At 38.2% G+C, this 24,901-nt stretch overlaps 1 protein-coding gene across 8 annotated transcripts in view; it reads left to right on the top strand.

The window, feature by feature from the left end:
* Nucleotides 1–24,901, top strand: part of MRPS27 (mitochondrial ribosomal protein S27) — a 124,755-nt gene that overhangs the window by 4,323 nt on the left and 95,531 nt on the right. For 6 of the 8 annotated variants that reach the window (XR_016392676.1, XR_016392675.1, XR_002647654.2 and 3 more), the window contains exons 2-4: nucleotides 2,209–2,286; nucleotides 14,318–14,388; nucleotides 16,439–16,497. Coding sequence is in view for 5 of the 8 variants with exons in the window: in XM_089908983.1 (XP_089765109.1) it covers nucleotides 2,209–2,286; nucleotides 14,318–14,388; nucleotides 16,439–16,497 (208 nt within the window). In the remaining 3 variants the exon portion in view is untranslated. Of the gene's footprint in view, nucleotides 1–2,208; nucleotides 2,287–8,663; nucleotides 9,156–13,565; nucleotides 13,656–14,317; nucleotides 14,389–16,438; nucleotides 16,498–24,901 lie in introns of those variants that run through there. The other 2 variants (XM_089908982.1, XM_030759661.2) reach the window with 2 other exon arrangements.

Below are 24,901 nucleotides of genomic sequence, written 5' to 3'. Positions count from 1 at the left end.
GCTACACACCTAATGTCATGCCATCAATGCAGTTACATTTTGTTCATCCTTCTTGACAGATCTAGGAATGTAACTGACAATTTAATCGTTTGTATGAAAAATGTATTCTAAGTTCCAAACATCTAGACATTTTTAAAAAAATAATCCATTTGAAATGTAGGCACTTTTTAATAGTTACTATTTTTAAGAAATATCTTAGTTCCCCTTTGAGGCAGTCTTCGGCAGCTTTTAATATTATTGCTTCATTGCTTAAACTTTAGACTTCAAATTTAGACATGCTATTCTAGTAAAGGTCTGACCCAACCTCTGCTGAAGGCAAAGGAGGGACTGGTCTTGTGTATAAACACACAGACGTGTTTATATTTGTTTTAGTTGGGAGACGGATAGAGAATAACAATAGCATGCAAATACTGTGCTTAATCGGCTCCCATGCCTTCTAGTTGTGTTTGGTTTATGGTCTGCTATGACCTTCAGGTAATAGTCTGCCATTCATTCCTTTTCAGTTTTTTTAAACAGCTTTATTTAGATTTAGTTCACATACAATTCACCCATTTAAAGTAGTCAATTTAATGTTGAATGTTTTTTTTTTTGTATATACACAGGGTTGTGCAGCAGCCATCACCACAATCAATTTAGGACATTTTCATCACTTCAAAAAAACCCCATACTCATTAGCAGTCACTCCCCATTTCCACCCAGGTTTTTCTGCCTGTCTACCCTCCAGATCTAGGCAACCAATAAGCTGCTTTCTGTCTCTAGATTTGCCGATTGTGGACATTTCATATAAATGAAATGACATAATACGTAGTCTTTTGTGACTGGCTTCTTTTTCCTTAGCATGAAATTTTCAAGGTTCATCCATGTTGTAGCATGTATCAGTACTTAATTTCTTTTTATTGCTGAATAATATTCCTTTATAAGAATATACTATTTTGTTTAGCCATTCATAAATTGATGGATATTTGCATTTTCCTTTTTGGCTATTATGAATAATATTGCTACAAACATTTATGTACAGTTTTTTAGGTGGACATGATTTCATTTCTCTTGGGTACATACCTAGGAGTGGAATTGCTGGGTTACCTGGTAACTCCATGTTAACATTTTGCAGAACTGCTGAACTTTTCCAATGTGGCTGCACCATTTTACATTCTCACCAGCAATACATGAGGTTTCTAGTTTCTCTACATCCTTATCAACAGCTGTTATTATCTGCCTTTTTGATTATACCCATCCTAAGTGGGTGTGAAGTTGTATTTAAATATATTTTGCATCTCCTTAATGGGAAATGATATTAAACATCTTTCCATGCACTTGTTGGCCATATGTGTGTGTGTGTGTGTGTGTGTGTATTTATGTGTATGTATGTATCTGTGTGTTTTCTTTTTTTTAGAAATGTCTGTTAAATCCTTTGCTCATTTTTCTGCTGGGTTGTCTTTTTAAATTTTGAGTTGTAAGAGTTATTTATATATTCTGGGTGCAAGTCCCTGATCAGATAAATGGTTTGGAAATATTTCCTCCCATTCTGAGTTATTCTTTCACTTTCTTGATGGTGTCTTTGAAGCTCAAAAGGTTTTAATTTTAGGTTGCCATCCATTCTTTCTCATTAATTCCTTGAGCTCATGTTTATTGAGCATTGCTGTATGCCAGTCATTGTGACAGGTGTCATCTTGTGGGTTACACCAGATTTGGCTTATTAGGTTTCTGTTATTTACCACTAGGGTGCTGTGTTACCGGCTAAGATATTACTCTTTGCTTTATGTGAAATAAGGGTAAATATGCTGATCCAAGTCAGATGGAAATTTTTTAGGACTAACTAATAATGATAAAGCAGTCTTTTAATGAGTTAAACAGCTGTTCAGCAATTATTTTGGGTTCTAAGAAGGAGTTTTAAGGCTCATCTAGGCTCTGCATTAGTGGAAACAAATGGCTCCTAGTCCTAAAGTAATAGGAACAGAATTAGCAACATTTTTGCTCATAACATTAAGGTAGAAATTTTAACAGGCTTTCTGCATCTTCTGCTTGTTAGAGGTTGAATGCATGTTGTCATGAACTGAATTGTAAACTGTGTAACATTGGTTACAGTTTCATAATAGATCTTTAATCTAGTAAATGGAAAATATGGCAAAGATATGTTTAATAAAACAGGTATATAAACTGAACCTGTTGTGAAACCATGCCTGTTGAAATAATTGTCTTTTTCCTTAGGTAAAAGATGCCTACTTTCTGCAGCATATGTGGACAGCCACAAATGGGAAGCAAGAGAAAAAGAAGATTGTCACCTTGGTAGGTACTTATCGGGCTATTATGTGGGTCATTTCCAGTCATTCCATGTTTGTCATCATATATTCGTATGAGATATATGTGAAATGATGCTTTTATGATAATCCAATTCAGATAAGCACACTTTTAAGCCTTAAAAAGAATTAGAGTGTTGTTTCACATGTGGCAAAATCATTTTTTCTTTCCTGCAAATTTCTATTTCATTTTTGCCTTCACAGTCTCCCTGAATTATGTAAACAATTATTTTCTTTCTTGTTTTTTGTTCATTTTTATCATATAGTTAGTTACCATGCAGCCTGACTGTTTTATCTGCAAAATCAATCTTTACTATGATAGTTGCAAAATGATGGTTTTCCAAATTCATTAATACCTCCACATTTACTAATTATTACTCAGTATTTACTGTAAGCAAGAACCCTTTTTCTCCCATTTCTTTCTCTGTTTATTATCAGTATGATCTTATGGATTCCTCTTTCTTTTTTTCCCTTTAATGATTCATTACCATCCTTAGTTATTTTGGTAGTCCAGTTCTCTGAAATTTGGCTAGTAGAAGCATTTCAAGCTGTCTCCCAGTGTTCCATCTTGTACCTTTCTTGCTCTAGCCCTGGAATCAATTACAGTTAGCCCTTAAACAATGGGGGTTAAAGGAGCCCACGCTCAATGCAGTCAAAAATCCACATATAACGTAAAGTTGGTCCTCCGTATATGTGGTTTCTTCCTAGCCAAGTTTCTGCCCACGGATTCAACCAACTGCGGATCATGCATGTAATCCTGTAGTACGCATTTAGTGAAAGAAATTCATGTATAAATAGACCTGCACAGTTCAAGCCTGTTTTGTTCAAGGGTCAGCTGTATTTCTCCAAGGAGCACTGGTTCCTTTTACTAGGGAGTGGTATTAGAAACCAAGATCTGTGCACTAGGTGTCCCCCTTGCTACTATGGAATTTTTGCTTCTTTGCCCATTCAGTGGACAGAGCTAGGAAAAACATGTATACATGTACACATAAACATACATATGTGCACATACATGCATATAAGCTTATATGTACATAGTTTACAAATTATGAAAAAATCATTCTGAAACCTGCAATTCCAGTTCATCTCTACAGAGTTCTTCCTTGCCTTCCTCTAGTCCATGTTTGTATCTCCCTTCCATACTGAAAACACTGGCTCCCAACAGGGACAGTGTTTTGATGTGTCCATCAGTCTAGGGATTGCAAGTTATGTAATTTTCCTGTCTTCTACCCAGTAAGTGCCAGTAATGCCCTGCAGTCATTTAGACAGTCAAAAAGATACCCCTATATATTCTAAAATGCCCTTGAGGGCCTTTTGGTACTTCTTTTGGGAACCACTGTTCTAGTGATGAAAGCACAATGGGCTCAGTTAATTATATTGCAGAGCTCGTTCTGATGTGCCGTATGTGCATTATAAGAAAAGTGCTATGGAAGTGCAGAAACGAGAACGAAGAATTTCATATAAGCTATTGTTAACACTTTCCTAGGTATGAAGGGAAAATTAGGAAACAAGACCCCATTATATTTGGTGCCTTGGTATGGGTCATCTCTGTTATTCGGAGACAAACCTAGGGAAAACTGTCATGGATTCCTGAGTGAGCAGATGCTTTTTGCCAAAGAATGAGCATAATCTGCAATGAATAAATATCACATGGAGGTAACTGTCTCCTCTCTGTTAAGATTAATGTACTTAGAAAAGCAGTATGTACCAGCTACCATTTACTGAATACCACCCTGCTAATAATCCTCTCTGTACATCCTGAGTCCCTGTCGAGTCAGTTGATTTTTTCCTCATCCTATATTCTTACAGCACTTTGTACCTTCATTATGCAGTGTGATGTGATGAAGAGTCTGCACTTAGAGGGGAAGACAGCTGGCTGTGAACCCCAGCTCTGCCAGCTTTCAGAAACTGTCCCTTAACTCGGTTCCTATATCTATAAATTAGGGATGATAATGCCCACCCCAGGTAATACGCTGACATATAGTAGGTGCTCCAGAAATATGTGAAAGGAACAAGTCCCTAGGCCCCTTGATTTTAACTCATATATAAAACATTAGATTGTGAGGTGAGATGAAGTTTTGAAACTCAAACTGCTTGGAAGAAAAAGAGGCTGTTAGAGACAATATTTTTTTTCTTCTATGTAAGAGAATGTAATTAAAATTTGCGTTCATACGTGATATTACTGCATGTTTTCCCTAATTCTTATTTGAGCCTTTGGGCTGAGGTATGGGCCCAGAGAATCAGGTAGTACGCCTGGGGCTACATGCGGATGATCGGGCAGTAGATGGCAGTGTGGCCTCTGCGGAGACGCGCGCAGCCGGTGGAGCCCGGCGTTTGGGCGCTGGCCTTTGGGAAGCCTCTCCATGCGCGCGTGCGCGGAGGGCTGCCCTCGGCATGTGGAGCAATGTGATTGGGCGCCGTGATCTGGTGCGGGCTTGCTGATTGGGGGAGGGAGGAGGGGGCGATATGAGGCTTTTATTCCGCGCGTCCCCATTGGAGGGCGTGGAGTGGGGTGGAGTGGATCGCGGCTCGGGAGGGACTGTGCCTGGATGTGGGCGTGGGCGTGGGCGTGGGCTTCCCTGGTCTGAAGCGGTTTTGCCTCCGTGCCGAACGGAGACCTGCTGGGTTCTCTCGGGTGGTCGTGCTGCTGTGGTGCCTCCTCTGTTCAGTCTCATTAGTGGTTTTCTGTTAGAGCCTTGGCGGAGGGCTGATGGGTATCTACCCAGCTCCCCGTCTGAGAGTAATTTATTACTACGGAGGTCTAGATTAACACCACGAGTGCCGTATACGTGTGCTGCAGTTTAAAGGGCAAGCAGGCCATGAATGCAGGCTGGGTCCTCTGACATAAAAGTCAAAAGGCAGCTTTTGTTCACTGCTAGATGTGTGCCCCGGGTCTGTGCTAAGCACTTTCACACACACACACTGTTACGTTTAATGCTCCACAACAGCGGCCGAGGCAGCTGCTATTTCCCTTAAGAGATGGGAAAAATGAGACCAGATCCCAGCATTTGCTTAGGGCCATACAGTATCCTCTTGCCTTTCTGCTCACTAAACTTTCTTAGTGATTGTTGTAGTACCTGTAATTCTACCTTAGTGTCTTCTCTTGCATTGAAGTAGTAGATCTCTTGCTTTTAAAAAATATTTTTTGATTGCAGTATAATATACTGAAAAGTGCACAAATCATAATGTACAGATTGATGAATTATCACAAAGTAAACAAGCCTGTGTAATAGAAGGTTCCTACCACTCCAGAAGCCCTTATTGTGGCTCCCATTACCCTCTTCAAAGGTAACCATTATTCTGACTTCTAGCACTGTAGGTTATTTTTTTTTTAATGTTTTATAATAGAAAATGTACAACATACAAAAGTAGAGTGAATGGTATAAGGAATCTTCTTTACCCATCACCTGGCTTCAACAGTTATCAGCTCCTGGCCAATTTTCATTTCTACTTCTACTTATTTCCCCATCCCGATCCTTTGGATGATTTTGAGGCAGATCACAGACAGTATATCATTTTATCCATAAATATTTCAGTATATACCTCTAAAAGATAAGGATATTTTTAATACCGTTTCACATCTAAAATATTAATAATCATTTAAATATGAAATATCAAGTCAGTGTTCAAATTTCCCTGATACTCTGGTAAATTTTTTTTAATGGTTATGCACATAAGGTCCATACAATGCAGTTGGTTATGTTCCCCTCTTATCTTGCCTCTTTTTAAACCTTTTCTTATGGAAACATACAAAGGTAGAGAGAATAGTATAATGAACCCCCATGGTCTGTCACCCAGCTTCAATGGTTATCAATTCCCTGCCAGTGTTGTTTCATCAAACCCTACCCCATCACCAGGTTACATTTTAACAAATTCTTGTTATTTGTTAAATAACAAGATCATTTTATATATATTTTGATACGTATCTCTATAGATAAGGATTTTTTTAAAAACATAACTATAATATCATTCTCATATCTAAAAATTAGTAATTCCTTAACATCATTAAATATTTCCTCAATGTTCACATTTCCTCAGATGTCTTATAAATTTCTTTTTAATTTACAGTTTGTTGAAATGGGATCCAGATAAAGTCCATACATTGTAATATGTTGAGATGACTTTAATCTATAGGTTTCTCTTTCTGTCTTGGCAGTCTGTTTGTTGAAGAAAACAGGTCTCTTTTGTAGTTTCCCACATTCTAGATTTGCTGTTTTCATCCTTATGGTGGTGTTTAACATATTCCTCTACCTTCCATATGTCCTATAAAACTGGCAATTAGAGAGGAAGCCTTGATCAGATTCAGCGGGGTTTTTCTTTTGGCATGAGTACTTCATAGGAAGTGTTGTTTACTGTTGTCAAGAGGCACAGAGCATTTGGTTGTCACTGTGATGTTAAAGGCCATTCGTGATCATTGCTTAGATCCATTTTTTCATTAGGAGCTGCAAAATGTTGCTATCTTAATTACATCATTTCTCTCATTAATTACCCAGAAAATTTTTGTGAAAGAATTTCCTTTCATCAGCGGTTCAGTTATCCTGAGTTATAGTTTGTATGGAAGAGGCAGCTTCGAAAATAATAAATTGACCTCCTACCATCCTCCAAAGGTTATCAGTGAGGGTTTTAATTTTTTTTTTCTAATATTATGAACTCATGGACTTAACTATTCCAGACATTTTAATTCATTGCAGTTGATATTTTATTGAAAGAACCGTAGTTCTCCAGCTAGGCTTTGTAGAGCCCTGGGAATTCTTGGGCTTTCCAACTCAAATCAGAAGATTTCAATTTTAGACTGTTTCTGTACTGGGCTTCCCTTTGGTTAAAATAAACACTGAATTAAAGCATTGTCTCTGAAATTCCTGCATTAGCCATGCAGATCTACTGGAGAGATACAGGGTGAAAGTTCGCAGCATTAGCCAGTTAGCAGCTCTTACAGATTAGGGCCCACAGTGAATAGGATTCAGGAGAAAACCATTCTGGGGAACTGGGTAGGGTGCTGGTAGGAAGGCAGGCCTCATGGGGGAAGTTCCCTGTGTTCCATGAGAAGTTTGCTTGGGTTACCCTGCCAGGGGCAAGGGACTAGGTGACTTGAACTAAATTAGTTCCTGAGCCCTACTGAATTAAATATTCTATTTCTGATTTTTCATTTTATAGATAATCATAAAGTAAGAGATACCTTTCAGTTTTAGTTACTGCTTTTTTTTTTTTTTTTTTTTAGCATTGAGGTTGAAACTGAGCACTGTGGTCATCTTTCATTAGCTGGACACTTATTAGCTGAGGTTTAGTTTTACTGTGTCATTTCAGCTGTGGAGGCCTTTGGCTTGTTGCAGTAGTTTTTCAAATCCTGCTCTTGAAGCTTGATGGAGATTTTCTGAGGCCTGCTTTCCTATTTGCGTGTCTGTGACATGTATTCATTCACTAGGTTTCATATTTACTGTCTGCTGGCAGTTCTAGAGATGGGTCTGGCCTGTGCACATCATCCTCCTTTAGTCTTAGTATATATGTATATGAAGCTTGCCTTCACATTTTTTTATTTATTATTTTAAAGCTTCTGGTGACAGAAAGACAAATAGAAGGAAAGCTAAATATCTATATTCAAATGGTTCTTAGGTTAATTTTTCCTAATTCCTTCTATTATTTCCATACATGTTATAGGTCATCTATCCCTGAAACAAAAACAGAGTTTTAGCCTGTGTTTCCCAGATCACTTCTTCTAGGAAGTACAGTAATAACTTGTATCTAGTCCTTAAAGAATTACATAAATTAGGTGAGGTACGCACATGCCCAGAAAGAACTTAGTGTTGACTGAATGGGTAACAGTGATGTACAGTTACATAGAAATCATGAAAAACTGAAACCATCTAATAATTTCTCACCTAAAGCTTCCAGGGTTCAACAGAGGATCCATCGTTCCTTGAGAGAACTTCCTCATCATAACTTTGACCCAGAGACCACCCTCCTTTATAAGAGGCTTCTTTCCTAGCACATCTCTACTATAGATTTTGTGATCATTGAGGAGATTATCATTTTCTTTCTCAGAATTTTATATACTTTGAAGCTGTGTTACTTTGGTGCACACCAATTATCTTCCTGGAAAAATAAATTTTTGGTCATTATGTAATGACCCACCTAATCTGAAAAATGAATTCTTTTTGCTTTAAATCTACTGTGTCTGATATTAATATAGCTATACCAGCTTTCTTTAGGCTACTTTTTGCTAAGTACATTTTTCATACAGTTATTTTCAACTCTTCATGTGTTCATATGATTTATATAGCTGGATTATGTATTTTTAAAACCAATCTGGCAATCTTTGTCTTTGTAACTAGAAAGTTTAGTTTATTTAGTGTCATTTTATGATTGTTGATTTATTTGGATTTGTTTCTACCATAGTTAGTGATTTGTCGCATCTTTCTTTATTCTTTCTTTTGTATCTTCTTTTGGATGGTTGTGGTGTTTTTGTTTTTTACATTTCCTCCCCCTCTAGAAATTGTATCCTCTATTTCTACTCTTTCAGAATGGTGGGTTTTACCATTCTAAATCTACATCTTTTAGATGGTTGCTGCATAACTCCTAGCATGCATATTTACCTTAAATTCTAGTGTTATTCACACTCTGCTGTCCTTTAGTCCAGTCACATAACCCCCAACCATGTGTTATTGTCTAATATTAAAGTTTTATCCTTTAAAACACACGTACACACATAAGACATTATTATTTTTAAAAACTTCCCTCCAAATTAAATTAATTTTATTTACTTACCATTCTTTCTAGCATTTCAAGTCTTCTTTAAAGGATCATCTTCCTTCTTCCAAAAACACGTCTTCTAAAAAACACAACTTGTAAAAAGTTCCTTTAGTGAGTATTTGTTGCTAATAAATTCTTTCAGTTTTTAAGTGTCTTTATTTTTCTGTTAATCTTAAAAGATAATTTTGCTAGATATGTAATTCTGTTTTGATTGTATTTACTCCCAATATGTTATTCTACTGTTTTCTGTTGTTTCTAGTGAGAAAATACCTGTTGGTATAGTTGTTTTTCCTTTGTAAGTAATCTGTCTTTACTTTCTGGCTACTTTTAAAGTCCTCTTATTCTTCAGTTTAAGTGTAATGTATCATGGTGTGGGCTTAATTTTACTTAATTGACTTGAGATTTTTTGTGTTTCCTGAATCTGAAAATGGATATCTTTTATCAATTCTAAAAAATGCTTAGCAATTAGCTCATCATCTATCACCTCTCCCCATTCTCTTTATTAACTTCTTTGGGAGATTCAATTAAATGTATTTTAGACCTTACTATTCTATTTTCTATATCTCTTAACTCCTTTTTTATACTTTTCATTTTTATCTATCTTTGCTGCAGAGTCTTCTAGTTTCTTGTAATTTCCTTTAGATCTTTCAGGTTGCTAATTCTCACCTCACCTGTGTCTTACCTGCTCTTTAACTTATTCATCGAATTTCTTTTTTACAGCTTTCTTGATGTATTATTTACATAGAATATACCGCACATATTTAAAGTGTACAATTTGACAAGTCTTGACATATGTACGTGTGTATATGTCCATGAAATCATTACTACAATCAAGATAATAAGCATATCTGTCACCCACCCCCCACATGTTCTCCTACTTCTTTGTAGTCCTTTCCTCTTCTTCCTGCCCACCTTCCCACATTCCCAGGAAACCTCTGATATTTTCTGTCATCATAGATTAGTATGTATTTTCTACAATTTTATATAGTAAAATCAACTCTTTAAACCACTTAAAACATAGTTCTTAAGTTGGTGTATCTTGTATGACATAGGAAGTATAATTAGGGCCTCAGAGGTGTGAAGGCTGACTTTGTGGTTTAGAATCCTCAGGGGACGATGTCCTTGCTGTTTTCCCTTTGCAGGGTGCATTACTTTCTAGTTCACCTTCACTACAGGTGTAGCCTTAGGCAGCTCTGGCTTTACCTAGGATCTCTGAAACAGCTTCCTATCTTACAGAGGCCTTGGTTCTATCCTCCGTTCCCTGTAAGTCATTAAAACCACAGCTCTGTTTCCCTGCGGACCTGCGGATGCTCTCAGGTGACTGCTACCCTTAGTAGTCCCTTAAACACTCAAGGTTTGTGCTCCCATCCTGCCTTTAGCCACTGACAATTACATCTATCTTCTTAAAAGCTCAGTCATATATTTGAAATTTTTAAACATTTTATTTAGGTGTTTTGTTTTCATAGTGGGGGAATTTTTAAAGGCTATTTAGCCCACCTTATTGCTGAGGTGGAATTCAGTTTAATATCATCTTCGAACTTAGGAGCAACATCCTTTTTGTGTTCCTTCTGGTAGTTCTCAAACTAACTCACTCGAGTGCTTGCCAGGCTACATCACAATCTCCTGGGGCTTTTGTTTAAAAATTTGTGTTTCTGTGGTCTCACTTCAAACCTGTGGAATTAGAATCGCCCTCTGGGTGTGAAGCCTAGGAATCTGACGTTTTAAAGTCTTCAGACCTCTTAGGGGTTCAGATCCTTAACCAGGATTACACTCCTATACTTCGAATAGTGCAGGGTCCTCAGGAAAATCCTTTATGTCCTTAGATTATCAATGGTATTGTTTTCTTCAAACAAAAACATTTTTATACTAGTATACATTTCATTTTCTGGACATACTTCCACATTGTCTATACAGCTTTAAGTTTTGTTAATGAAGAATTCAATGAGGAATTCAAATTTCAGACCCATTTTCCTTTATAGTCTTTGTTGACCACAACCGTCCGCTGCAATGTATATTCCTGAGGAGCTGAGTGACAGGCAAGAAAGCATCTTCTTTGGCACATCCCTTTGAATAAAACCTGGGCATCTGCTGGCCCCTCAATGAAACACGAAGAGTGATTTTGACTGTTGAAACCATGGTCCAGAAGCCTGTGGCACTGGCCCTCTGCAGGCTGCAGCTGCCCCAGCTTTCATGGCCATCCCTGCTCCGCGCAGTTTTCCGCCTCATTCATCACGCTAGTGCTGTCATGTGAGGTGATTGGTTGCATATTATATTTAGCAGCAAACCTCTCTCTGATTTATAATATGCAAATATTATTCATCAGATGCTGGCTGTGCAGCTGTTGCCTTTTTTGAGGCCCCAGCCGATTTTACATGACTGAGGATATCTTGGTGTAGAAGATTAAAATGGAATCTTGACTTATCACGCTACAGAAGCCCACTCAATCCATTGTTTTGTTATATGCTGTGTACTATATGAAACCCATGAGGAAATGGAGGTCTTTTTAATTAGGCCAGTAGATCCTGATCCTGCATTTTTTAGTTAAAATTTAAATTTTGAGTAAAGGGTTAGTTGATTCTTTATATTGCCTGTCATCTCAACACAAGAGCCTCTATTATGAAGAGATCATAAAGATTTGGTATCATGGGAATGCTGTTTAATATCACTCTGTGAGCAGTTAGATTTAACAATATTAATTTGCCTTAGTATAAAGAGGTTTTAGGGACTTCTTTGTATATGTGTATTTGTGTTTTAAAATTTTTAAATCACGTGGTACCAACCCCTTTAAGGGGTTGTCATAAGAAAAGATAGTCATAAGATAGTCATAAGAAAAGTAATTACTTTTACATCATATCAGGTTTTAGTGGTTTTGCAAAGGTCCTTTCCCCTGGTAGCTACTGAGTCATTGAGAGCATTATCCCAGGGAAAGAAAAGAGAAAAATATCGGTTAAGTGCACAGCAATAGGTGTTTAACAAATACTTGTCAATTGATTACCTGTTGCCGTTTTGCTTAATACTAATTTCTTCCACCAGGGAGTAAAAAAAAACTTGGAACTGCAGTTAGAGTTGACCCATGAACAATATGGATTTGAACTTTGTGGGTCCACTTATATGTGGATTTTTTTCCACACAGCACTACATGATGCAGTTGGTTGAATCCGCGGATGCGGAGAGCCAGCTGTGGAACTTGAGCATCTGTGGATTTTGGTATCCACAGTGGGTCCTGGAACCAATCCCATGTGGACACCAAGAGATAACTGCACTTCTTTTTCCTTCCTCCCTCTCTTTCTCCCCTCTCTCTCTCCCTCCCTTGCTTTATTCCTTTTATTTATTTCTTTAGATATTTATTGAGTGCCTTTTATAGAACTTTTCTAGGAACTGAGACTGTATCAGTGAATTAAGTCCTTGCCTTCATGGTTTTTACTTCTAAGTGTAAAAGAGAAAAAACAAAAAGCCAAACACAGACCAGCGTATATAGGCATTTATAGATCATAGAAAATATTTTGGATTTTATTCCAAGTGTGATAGGTAGCTATTGGCTGGTTGAGAAAAGAAAATGACAGGATCTGATTTATTTATATATATATATATTTGTATTTCAGATCTAGAGCGTATATGATTTGCTGACATATGGTTACAGAAAGTGAGAAAGAATGGGATCAGGGATGACACCTTAGTTTTTGGCCTGAGTAAGCCAGTTAACGTAGGGGCCATTCACTGAGATGGGAAAGGTTTGGAGAAAAGCAGGTTTGGAGTGCAAGGTTGGAGAATTAAGAGGACATGTAATGTTAAGAGACCTATTAGACACCCACATAGAGATGTCACCCATGTAGTTGGAAGTACAAGTTTGGAGTCACAAGAAGAAGTCAGGGTAGGCATATATGTGTGGAGTCAGTAGTCTGTAGATGATGATTAAAGCTATGGGAGGGAGAGAATGAGATACCCAGAGACCGAGCAGATGGTGCAGTCGACGTGCCCTAAGTCTGAGGAGCAGACTCTTCACCATCTACTCGCAGACTTAGGGCACGTCAACATCAAGAAGTCAAGAAGAGGAGATCCTACAAAGGAACCCAAGAAAGAGAGAAAAGAGCATTTCATGAAGAACGGAATGCTCAACTATATTAATTGTTAGTGAGAGGTGAGGTAAGAAGAGGATGAAGAATTAACTACTGGATTTAACAAAGTAGAGGTGGTCTTTGGTGTCAGCAGAGTGATGGAAACCAAAATGTGATTTGAGTCAGTTCAAGGGAGGATGGAACTAAGGAAGTGGTGACAGTTGTATTGGGGATGACTCTGTTGTGGAGTCTCGCTGCTGATGGGAGCAGAGCAAAGGAGAAGTAGCTGGAGAGCGATAGGAGGTCAAAGGAAATTTTTGTCATTTTTGTTTTTTGTTTGTTTAATAAAGTTCATCCTTTGTTTAAAAAAAATAGGAGGCAGGGTATATGGATACAGATGCTGGTCGCCTGGTAGACCTGATGGTAAGAGGATAAAGTTCCCATGATTGCTTCTGTTTTATGCTTAGGGAAATAAGACACAAAATCATGAGCTGAGAGTGACAGTGAGCGGAGAAGGGGAAAGACACACGTTTTAAGTTCTAGAAGCAATGAGAAGGTATGAAATAATTATTTTGAAGAGCATGTTGCCTGTTATTCCAGGTCTTTTTAGACTCTGAGATGGCAGTGTCATCTCAGGAATACCAAGTATTTGTATGGATGTTCTGGTAAAAGGAATCAGAATAGGAATATTTCAGGCTGAAAATCATTAATTATAAGCAGAATGCCTGGCCCCTGTGATTCGTTCAGGGAATGTATAAAAGTAATTTAATAAGTTCCAACTTAAAACATTTTTGAACAGCTAATATATTTACCTGGTTCAAAATGCAAAAGGAATAAATGTGTAAGCAATGAAGAGTTTCCTTTTCTTGCCCCCCTACCATCTTAGCCCTCCTTTGCCTGGAGTCTGTCAATAATAACACTTTCTTGTATCTCCTTTCAGAGATATTTTACTGATCCATTTTTTTAAAGCTAAATCTATGCTAGGACTTTAAAAATAATCCTTTCTTCAATCAAGTAAATACTTAAAAAATTATACTAATATTTCTCTATCCTCTTTAATTTATATAAAAATAATTTCAAAAAAGAGCAAGAAAGAGCATCTGTTTTAATACTGACTTCATAATGTTGACAGCCATCTGGCAGGAGTTGTATCTGTTAGATTTTTCTTAAGAAATATGTATATTTAACAAGGTTCTTTTTTCTTCTTTGTCTTCACAGCTGATCTGGCATCTTTAATGGATAAAACATATGAGAGAAAGCTTCCTGTTAGTTCTTTAACAATATCACGGGTAAGAAAACTTAAATATAAAGAAAGAGAAAGAAGGCAAGAAAGCCACTTTATATATATGAGGCTCTGTAAATAAAGACTACCTTTCATAGGATATATTTTCCCAGAGTATGGTATGTTTTTGTAGTTGCTAATAGATATTTTATGATGAAGTAGCAAATTTCTTTGACTAAAATAAAAGGTAATAAATTTATCAGACTCCAGTGTCAGTGATTACTGTTGTGTATCTGGTTTATTTTAATTTTTCCAGGATTTGGTATCATGATTTTTTTTTAAGTTGATATACCCTTCAAAGTGATAGTATTTACTTGTTAATATTGGAAGTGATTTTGGTAGTTGAGAAAGTCTATAAAAGAATGGATATTAATGTTAATGTTAAACTGCTACAGAGCAATGGATGGGAGAATAATATTAGGCTAGGAGTCAGGAATTGGACTTGAGAGTAACCATTACTGATCACCTTCTATGCCAGCTGTTGTACTAGTTTCTTAACTTACATTATCTTGCTCTTCTCATAGCGGCCGTATGAGGTAAGCATTGTTATCTCCATTTTGCATGTAAGACTCAGAATGCTTGATGACTTTCCCAAGTTCACACAGTTCATAGGTGGAAAAATTGGGCTTCAAACCCAGATCTCTGTGACATTGAAGTTCTTTTCTGTTGCCTCCCTTAAATAGATCTTATCTTGTCTTAATGAATTTGCTTTATGACATTGGTCAAGTGGGCCCCTCTCAGTTTCCTCATATTCAGTATGGGGACAATAGTATTTTCCTCATAGGGCTGATGTGACGCTAAATTGAGATCTTAGATGTGAAAACTCTTTGTAGAAATTAATGGCACCATAAAATTCAAGGGACTTAAATCTAGGAGAAGAAAAGTAGAGAAACCATCATCCTTTTTAGTCTGAGTCCTTTCTTTCTGCTCCTTGATATTTTCCTTTTAGTAGGGGAACCATTTAGCTAGGTTATAACCTAAATTTTATAGACTTATCATTTTCATATTGGAGGGGAACTGAAAGACCACTGGTTCATCCCTTACATGATGTATAAAATCTCTGTATGCCATAATGCCTGGTGTTTGTTTAGGTAGCACTTCAGAGTTTAAAGAGCTTTCATGTACACTTGCTCGTTGGAGCCTCGTCCTCTTCAGTGCAGGTGCCTTTATTCTGTTTATGCAGATGGAGCAACTAAGTTCCAGAGGGGCTGTGCCGTCTGTTTATGCCACACAGCATGCAGTCAGGAGAGCTAGTTCTCAACTTCAGGTCCTGTGTTGGAACCATATTTTATCTGCCCCTTAATGAGATTTCTAAATCAAGTCCATAAGTCCTAAAAAGGGGGATATCCATTAAGTCTCCCCCTCTTTACTTTTCTCTCCTTCTTCCCGAGGTTTTAATTATATTCACTACATCCATTATCTCCTACTTCACCCTTTTTGCCTCTGAGTCTTTACTTTAGAGTAGAATTCCTCCTTAGAAGAGTCTTTTCTGTTTGTTTCTCTGGTTTAGAGTTGAGCACACTGAAGGAGTTTGTGGTTCGAGGGGAGACTTTGCTGGTAGAAGAATCACAGGTTGACTGGTCTGTAGCAGAACCAAATCAGATAGGAAAAATGGTTATAAGGCTGAGTTCTCTAAATTTAGACTTTTCCTCTCTTGGGCCATGTTTTTTCAGCCATTAGAGTCTTCATCCTTTCAACTATGTGTTCCCATGTATTTGGAGTTTGGAACATAGAGAAAATATCAGGGTTTAAAGTTAATGGGAAATACCAGTGACTAATTATAAATATACTAAGAGGAGCTCTCTCTTGTTCTGAGCAAGGTTAACGTTTAGTTTTTAAACAGTTTTTCTAACCAAGGTTGTTCTACATATAGAAAAAGAGAGGCCATTGTAGATTATTTGTTGGCATTAACATAGAGTGGTTTTGAGGATGGAGCCACACTACATGAACACTGTTCTAATAAAATGCGTGTTTTATTTTTAAGGTCAGTGTGTGACTTAGGCTCAATATATGGCATAATTTATATTCAACCAAAGGTTTCTTTTTTTGTCTTTTAGTTTGTGGACAACATTTCATCTCGAGAAGAGATAGACCATGCAGAGTATTACCTGTACAAGTAAGTTTTCCATTTCATTTGACTATATATTCTCTTGTTTCACATCCTTTTTTAACACAAAAGGTGGTAAGTACTGTATATAATGTTCAGCTCCTTGCTTTTTTTTTTTTTTTTTTGCGGTATGCGGGCCTCTCACTGTTGTGGCCTCTCCCGTTGCGGAGCGCAGGCTCAGCGGCCATGGCTCACAGGCCCAGCCGCTCCGCAGCATGTGGGATCTTCCCGGACCGGGGCACGAACCCGTGCCCCTGCATCGGCAGGCGGACTCTCAACCACTGCGCCACCAGGGAAGCCCCCAACTCCTTGCTTTTTAAGTTTGTGCTTTGGAGATCTTTCCATATCAGTGCATAGAGAGATTAGACATTTTTTATAACTGTCACATTCCATACTATGAATGTATTAGTTAAACCAGTTCCCTATTGTAGGGCCTTTAGGTTGTTTGTGCTCTCTTTTTGTATGATGCACAATGCAATAATTAATACTCTTTTACATAGGTAATTTTGCACATAGTTCTCATAAGTATGTATATTTAAAACATATGTAAATATAATAATACACATGTATATATATATATACATATTTAATTTCAATAGCTGTTGCCAAATCGCTTTCCATTGGGAAATTTACATTCCCACCAGCAGTGTATGAAAGAGGCCTGTTTCTACAGCTTGGCCAACAGAGGTATTTTCACACTTCTGGATTTTTGTTAGTCTGATAGGAGAAAAAAATATATGTCTGTTTATCTTTTTCCTCCCTTTTTTATTTAGGTGGAAATGCACTCTTTAAGTACTACTCAGCTCCTATTTTCAATTAACACTTTTCCTACATTATTACCTTTACTTCATTCTTTCTCACAACTGGGAACAATCCCACTGACCTACAGCTACACTCTCCGCTGTGTACAAAGAAGTATGTTCAGTACAGCACCGTCTATAGCAGTAAAAACTGGAATAACCTAAAGTTCATTAAATAAAGGATTGATCAAATAAATTATGATTTATTCTTATAGTTGACTTTTCATCTATCAAATACCTGTCAAAATGATACCTTACAACTAACTTTTTTTTTTACAACTAACTTTTTATTGTGATTCATGATTGTGATTTTAAAAATCAGATTTATGATTTGTTCCAATTCCTAGGCTGCAAAAAAAGACTCAGGCTGAAATTAAAAATGTTTCCAGTAAACATTGTATTAGAATTTCCCATTCGATCTTTGGTTTTTTGGAAAATATTTATTTATTTATTTAGTTGCATCAGGTGAGCTCCCTAGTTGCGGCTGGTGGACTCTTTAATTGCGGCTTGCCAGCTCCTTAGCTGCTGCAGGCAGGCTCTTTAGTTGTGATTCACCAGCTCCTTAGCTGCGGCATGCGAACTCTTAGTTGCGGCAAGCATGTGGGATCTAGTTCCCTGACGAGGGATCGAACCCGGGCCCCCTGCCCTGGGAGCGTGGAGTCTTATCCACTGCGCCACTAGGGAAGTCCCTTAACTTTGTTTTGATCAAGAGAGTTTTCAGTTATTTACATCTGGGTATATTTTTTTTAAAGCTTTCTTTATATTAGGGAAAACATATCCAATTTTCTTGCATGTGATATTGCAAACTAGTAATAAGGCTTCTTTTTTTTCTTCCTGAATTGGGTAGATTCTACCACCGTTTTGGTGCTTTCTGTTTAAATACAAATCTCAAGTAGATAAGATTCCAAACCTTAAAAAAAAAATTATTTTAAACCTAAGATTGTCTTTAACAGTGTCTGAAGTTTAAATTCTAGGTGCTGAAATCATAATTGCAAGTGCCCTCCTACCCTTCATTAAGATAAACATAAATGGATTCCTTGATGGGAGCAAGCCCTGCCTTCCTTTAGTGGTTCTTTGGCACTGTAAGGCTCCTTTGGTAGTTATTTTTGCCAGTGGTGAAAGGTATATTTGGGCTGGCACCTTTGTTTGCTTTGTTCATGGGAAAATGCAGAAAATCGTTCCAATTTATAAATAGGAACTATTTTTTAGAATTCCATCCTGTAGGACACAGTGCTATAGTCTTAGAAGAAATATGTCCCAAATTTACTTGTAGCTCTGTAGCATATAATTGATTTCAGCAATTCAATATTCAGCATGTATTTACTGAGCACCCATTGTGTGCCCAGAATTTGTCCAAGGTGCTGGGCATATAGTGGTGAATAAGTTAGACACTCTCCCTGTCTTCACGCATTGAAGTTTAACTGAGAAATTTTAAGTCCTACAGAAAGACATTCTGTGATTAATTCTTCATATCATGTCTAGTTCTGTGAGGCCTGGAGTCTTATTGAAAGCTTCATAAAATCTCCCTGTTTTTATATAGGTCATATAGAAGACTCTTGTCCATCTTAAATCTGAGGCGTTGTTTAATTTGACATTCCCCATCCTTTGCTTAATCAAAACTAGTGTTCTAACCATGACTTATCACTGTTTTATTTCCGTTTTTCTCCTCCCATTGCCAAGAAAATTAGCTCTCTTTTTCTGAGATTTTTTTTTTTTAAGAAAGAAATGTTTTTATGACTTCATGAGATTACTGTTGTATGTGTGTGAGACCAAATACAGCACAGTAAAGCTGCATCAGGTGTAGATGATGGAGGCTGGCCGGTATTCGTTCATCAGCTAAGCATCAACTCCTGCTTTCCAGCCTTAGAGGATATACAAAACATAGTAATGCCTTAGCAGAATTGCAGGTTAAGTTATGAACTCTTGGGGTTTCCCTGCTTTAATTGAAATCAAGAATGTTAATCCTGAGGACATCGAGGGCCTCTGGGATTTCCACCAGTTAGGTCTTCAGCGTTCATGGTTGCAATGCCTAACATTTCCACATGGGGTGACTTTAGACATCTCGGGGTAAACTTACAATCACAGGTGTAAGATATGGAAATATAGGAGCAATTCATTAATCTTGCAACTAATAGCTTTTTGCTGGCCTGCCTGGAGAATTTCTCATTCCCCAGGCAGTACTGTCTTTGAGGGGAAGGCCCACAACAGGACTTTGGCTGCCACCTCTGTCAGTGGCACAAATCTTTCCCTGCCTCAGTCTGTAGAGACCAGGCTCTGCAAGCAGAATGTAATTGCCGCATCCTCTCATCTTCTAGTGATCAGATCTCCCCAGTGATTATGTAAAGGCTGTTAGAGCTGAAGAAGTTTGGAAACCTGGGGTGATCAGTGGAGAGCTAGTTGAGCACCTGCCGTTGAGTCAGGTGAACAAGTAAGCAGTTCAGGGTGCTTCTGGCACATGCCAGTGTGTTATCCTCCTCTCATTCCAGGAAAGGCTCTCAGCCTTTGAATCTCCTGAAGTACACAGGTTTAAAAGTTTGGGGGCATCAACATTAAAGAGTCCCAGGGATGTTTTAAGGAGAGTTAAAGAGAGGCTGCTATTTAGATAGCAGGAGGGAGAACAAATGCTCAACCATGCTTCTTTGGGCTCTGGGCTCCTCTCTGGGGGCCCACAACCTTTTGATCAACTTCTGCCCTGCTACTTACAAATAAAAAATGGAAACACCAAGGAAAGGGAAATGATGCTTTAAACAAAAGAATAATGTGAACTAAAGATGATTAAGTCACTTAATACCAGGAACGATATAGGTTGACAATAAAGAATTTTTTTTAAAAAACCTGATAATACTCTACAACAAACCAAGAGTAAAAGTGATTACAACAGTAAAAAGGCTAAATTGAAGTAAAATAAACAAAATATGAAAGCTAAGAAATAAGAGAGCAAAGCCTGCTAAGAACTGTTGGGCTGTAACAAAATAAAACATGATTAAAATAAGAGAATAAAAGAAACAAATAAAAAATAAATAAAGCAAGATAAGAAGGACGTGAGCCAGGGACTTCATAAACTGTGTATAGATATGGCTGGGAGGTTAGGAAAATAGGCACAGGCATGCTCTTGCAGGGATACTCTCAGCAGGCTGAATAATAAATCACTTTATGAGTGGTTTGCAAACTGTCTTCCAAGAAGCCCTCGAGCTGGTTCCTCACAGGGGCCTCCGGTGCGTGGCTTGGGGAGGAATACGATGTGAGGGAGAGGCCAGACAGTCCTGCCACCAGCCCTCTGCTTCTGCTTCAGCCAGAAAAGCTGTGCTTCCAGCTTCTTTATATATCAGGGTGGTGGAGAGAATTCAGGGGATTCTGTGAACTTAGATGAGAATAAAATTACATTTTTATTTTCACTCACCTCTCAGTATTTAGCATTGCCTTCAATTGTGAATATAGGCAACAGATCACAGTACTGTTAGCAGCATCTGTGTCTTTCTCACCAATAAAAATCATTGATTTTTTTTATATCTCATTATATTTGTTGCAGCTATCTTGACAAATTATGCTCATCACTGCTTAGAAATTGCATTTATAATTAAACTACTGCTGGCTAGTTTTGTTTCATACATTAATGGAGAAGCACATGTGACCATATCTCAAGGATTTTTTGATGTTTTGATAATTCTATTTCACTATAATTGGTCTCCTTCGTTATCCTGTGCATTTAAAACATTATTCGAGAAGGTGCCATCAGACTGCCCGCGAGTTCATGCCACAAAAAAATGTTATAAACCTCACTGTAAAGGCCTTTTGCTTAGGCTTATTCCTGCTTCTTACCCCAGGCTTTTTGAAGTTTTCTAGTTCTTTGTTTTTCTTCTTACAAAGAAGGCTTTCTTTTATTTTAGATTAGACCTTATAGAGTAAGACAGGCATATGGTTGATATGTGTTCTGTTATCCAAATGAGAACTTAGATACAGCCAGTCTCTTGTCTCCCTACTGGAGCAGGAAGAGGTTTGGTGAAAAGTGAAATTTGGACAGGCCCTGAGATGCTGTCCATCAGGAGACTAGCGCTGGGAGGGTGTTGGGTGGGAACACCGCTGCTCGATTTTGGTATCATCACCCCCCTCCGCACTCCAGCCCCGGGTTGGCAAGGGGAGAAGCCACGGTGTTCCCCCTGCAGTAGCAGCAGAGGTTTGGTGGCACAGAAGATAAAGGTAAGAGCACAGCACAGCTAATGGCAGCTAAGAGGAAGAGGCTGCTCAGTGATTGGTGAGCATGAGAAGTTGACAGCTGATTCATGCTTAACATTTGTTAAAAAGAGTTTTATACGTCCCACTTTAGTTTTAAAAGGAATTGAGCAACCAATTTTTTTTTCCTTGCCAAAGGATTGATTTCTGCTTCTTACCCACATGCCCTCTCATTGGCTTTTGAAGAAAAAAGATTTCTTACCTTTGCCTTACTATCAATTTATAGTGTTGCTAAGAATCCAGTTTGCATCTTGATTTTACTGACACAGAGACTAAGGCATGGAGATTAACTGAGCAGACCCAACATAGAGTGTGTGTGTAAGCCACTGCCTGTCCTGCGCTGAGAAAGGAAGTCATGAGGGTGAATGTGAACAGTGGAACAGTACTAGAAAGACCAAGACAGTGCTTTCCCAGTGCAAAGTAATACCGATAAGGATTTCAGATGGGGCTACAATTTATTTTTAAGAAAATTGAGGCAGAAGGAATTCCATGGAAAGTACAGTCTAGAGTGTGGTAAAGCAGGAGGAAATTAAAATTAAGGGATAATGGGGCTTCCCTGGTGGCGCAATGAGAGTCCGTCTGCTGATGCAGGGGATGCGGGTTCGTGCCCTGGTCCGGGAGGATCCCACATGCCGCGAAGCGGCTGGGCCCGTGAGCCATGGCCGCTGGGCCTGCGCGTCCGGAGCCTGTGCTCCGCAACGGGAGAGGCCGCGACAGTGAGAGGCCCGCGTACTGCAAAAAAAAAAAAAAAAAAAAAGAAAAAAATAATAAATTAAATTCAATTAAATTAAGGGATAAGAGGAAATCCCTTATATTTCTCATAGTCTGTGGGTTGTTGTTTTTTGTATCCTAAGAACCATGATCTTAGCTTTTTCTCCATAATAGATCTCTTTTTGTGATCTGTCCGCTTGAGGTCAATGTTATTGTATAGTGAGTTTATCTAGAATTTTCATTTATTAGTTTTTGGAGAGCGTGTCTTTTCTGGACCACCTAGTCAGTAGTTCTGAGCTCAGGACTCTGCAGATTGATGTGTGCTGCCCACATGCAGACACGTGAGCCCTGAGGCAGGCTCTGTGTCTCCCTTTCAGGAGATAAAACTGCATGTCATCAGTGAAATTGTGGCATGAGTAAAAGCTGTTATTTTCATGGTTTATAACAAGCTTTAACAGTGGCTGTATTAGTATTTGATTACTGCATTAATAGAATGCAAACCCAAGCCATAAAAATTCCTTCTTCACTGAGGATGTTTGCAAATTGCATTTTTAAAGGCTTATTTAGACTTTCAAATAACTTTGGGACCGTGGCAGTTAAGAGTTGCATGAAATTAAACTTTCCTTTTACTGTTAGAGCGTCAGTAATTTGAACTGATAATTTAATCTGCAACCTAAATGGTCATTCCTAAGGATAAGTGATAGACATTTCTAATGTCTATATAACATATTCTCTCTATTTTCAGAATATACATTCTTTAAAAGGTAGCCTTTTGGTTGTTAGCAAAAATGTGGGGAATGCTGAATTACTTGTCACACAATAAGAAAAAATTGTTGCAGAGCTCCATGAGAAGGTCTGTTTTTCTCGGAATACAGCTCTCTGTGTTGCCATGGAGAGTGGCGTGCCACCCACTAATGAGAGGAAGTTTAAGGATGTGTGGCAGGCTGTGTGTTGCCAACAGAGTCATCCACACTGTACCTTGGCCTCAGGCATCTTTCATCCGTGGTTTAACCGACCTGGCAGATACCAAGTGTCCCTGGTTGGAGACGGATGGCGGGTCAGGAACAGCTGGGGCGAGGCAGATGGCAGCCTGCACGTCTCCAGGTCCCGGGTTGGCAGCCAGCCTTAAAAAGGAAGGACCAAAATAGCTTCATTTTTCAATAAGCAAAAATAACCACATGGTTCCTTAGAAGGTGAGTGCATTACCCCAGGCCTATGTTATAAGAATCCATTTCTGCCTGTAGGAAGAGGGGCAAGTGGGAGTTTACTAGGAGGGAACACTGTTCATGAGTTAAAGCAGTGATCATTTTTCTTTGAGGGCATAGAGATTGTGTTTTACAGCACTAAAATGAAATTTAAAATTTTTCTGTTAGCATACTGCCAAGTTTCATTATGTTTGAACATTATTAAGGAAAGGGCAAAGAGCCCAAGGGGGGCGGTAAATGAGTCTTAAAGCATTTTTTAGAAAAACACTTTCATACTTTAATATTGCCAAGTGCTTTATTTAGTTCTTATTTGCTAATCCTTACCACAGGCCTGGGAGAGGGGTACTGTTAATGGCTCTGCATGAGAGGATAGCAGATTGTCACGAACATCGTCCACGCCTTGCCAAAGACCCATGGAGCCTCCACTCCTTCTGACTTTGCACTTCTCTCCCGCTGGTCTTGTTATTTCAACCTGGAGCCTGGTCATAGGAGGAGTGTAGGGGTAACATTCAAGGGTGTTTTCTTGGCTATGGTTCTAACATTCCACCCAACTTGCCCAGAGTGATCTCACACCTTAGATGCTCTCGTATTCCTCTGGCATAATGAATGGGTCCCTGAAGGCCCTTATCCTCGGAGGCCAAAGCAGTTCATGCTGCTACAGACATCTATTTATAAGTCTTTGTAGAGGCGTAAGCTTTCATTTCTTTGGGGTAAATATCTAGCAGTGGAATGGCTGGAACATATAGTAGGTATACATTCCAGAGTGGTTATACTCACTGTGGTTTTAATTTGTATTTGCCTAATAATTAATGATGTTGAGCATCTTTTCATGTGCTTATTTTCCAGGCATATAACTCCTTGGTAAAGTATCTGTTTAAATCTTCTGCCCTTTTTTCTTTTATTGAGTTGCTTGTTTTCTTATTATTGAGTTTTGAGAACTTTTTCTCTCGTAATCTTCTTTATCTTTTTATTCACTTAACAGTGTTTTTCAAAGAGCAGTTTTTATTTTTGATGGAAGTCCAGTTTGTTAATTTTTTCTTTTATGAATCATGCCTTTGGTGTCAACTGAGAAATCTTTGCTTAACCCGACACCACAAAGATTTTTCTCCTATGTTTTGTTTCAGAAGTTTTATAGTTTTAGGTTTCACAGTTAGGTCTATGATCCATTTTAAGTTATTTTTTTTAATATGGTATGAGGTAAGGGTCCAAGTTAAATTTCTGGTGTTAAGAATATCTAGTCGTATCAGCACCATTTGTTGAAAAGACTTTTCTTTCTGCACTGAATTACCTTTGAATCTTTGTTGAAAACCAGTTGTTTATGGACAAGTGAGTCTCTTTCTGAACTGTTTTGTTCCATTGATCTCTGTTCCATTGCCTCTCTTGATGCCAGTACTACACTATCTTTATGGCTGTAGTTTTATAATAAATCTTAAAATTAGGTAGTGTGAGTCTTCCAACTTTGTTGTT

The sequence above is a fragment of the Delphinapterus leucas genome, chromosome 3 (genome assembly GCF_059928025.1).
Source record: "Delphinapterus leucas isolate spDelLeu-1000000601 "Yukka" chromosome 3, BTC_Dleu_Yukka2, whole genome shotgun sequence".
NCBI lineage: Eukaryota > Metazoa > Chordata > Mammalia > Artiodactyla > Monodontidae > Delphinapterus > Delphinapterus leucas.
This window is presented reverse-complemented; position numbering and strand designations above follow the sequence as displayed.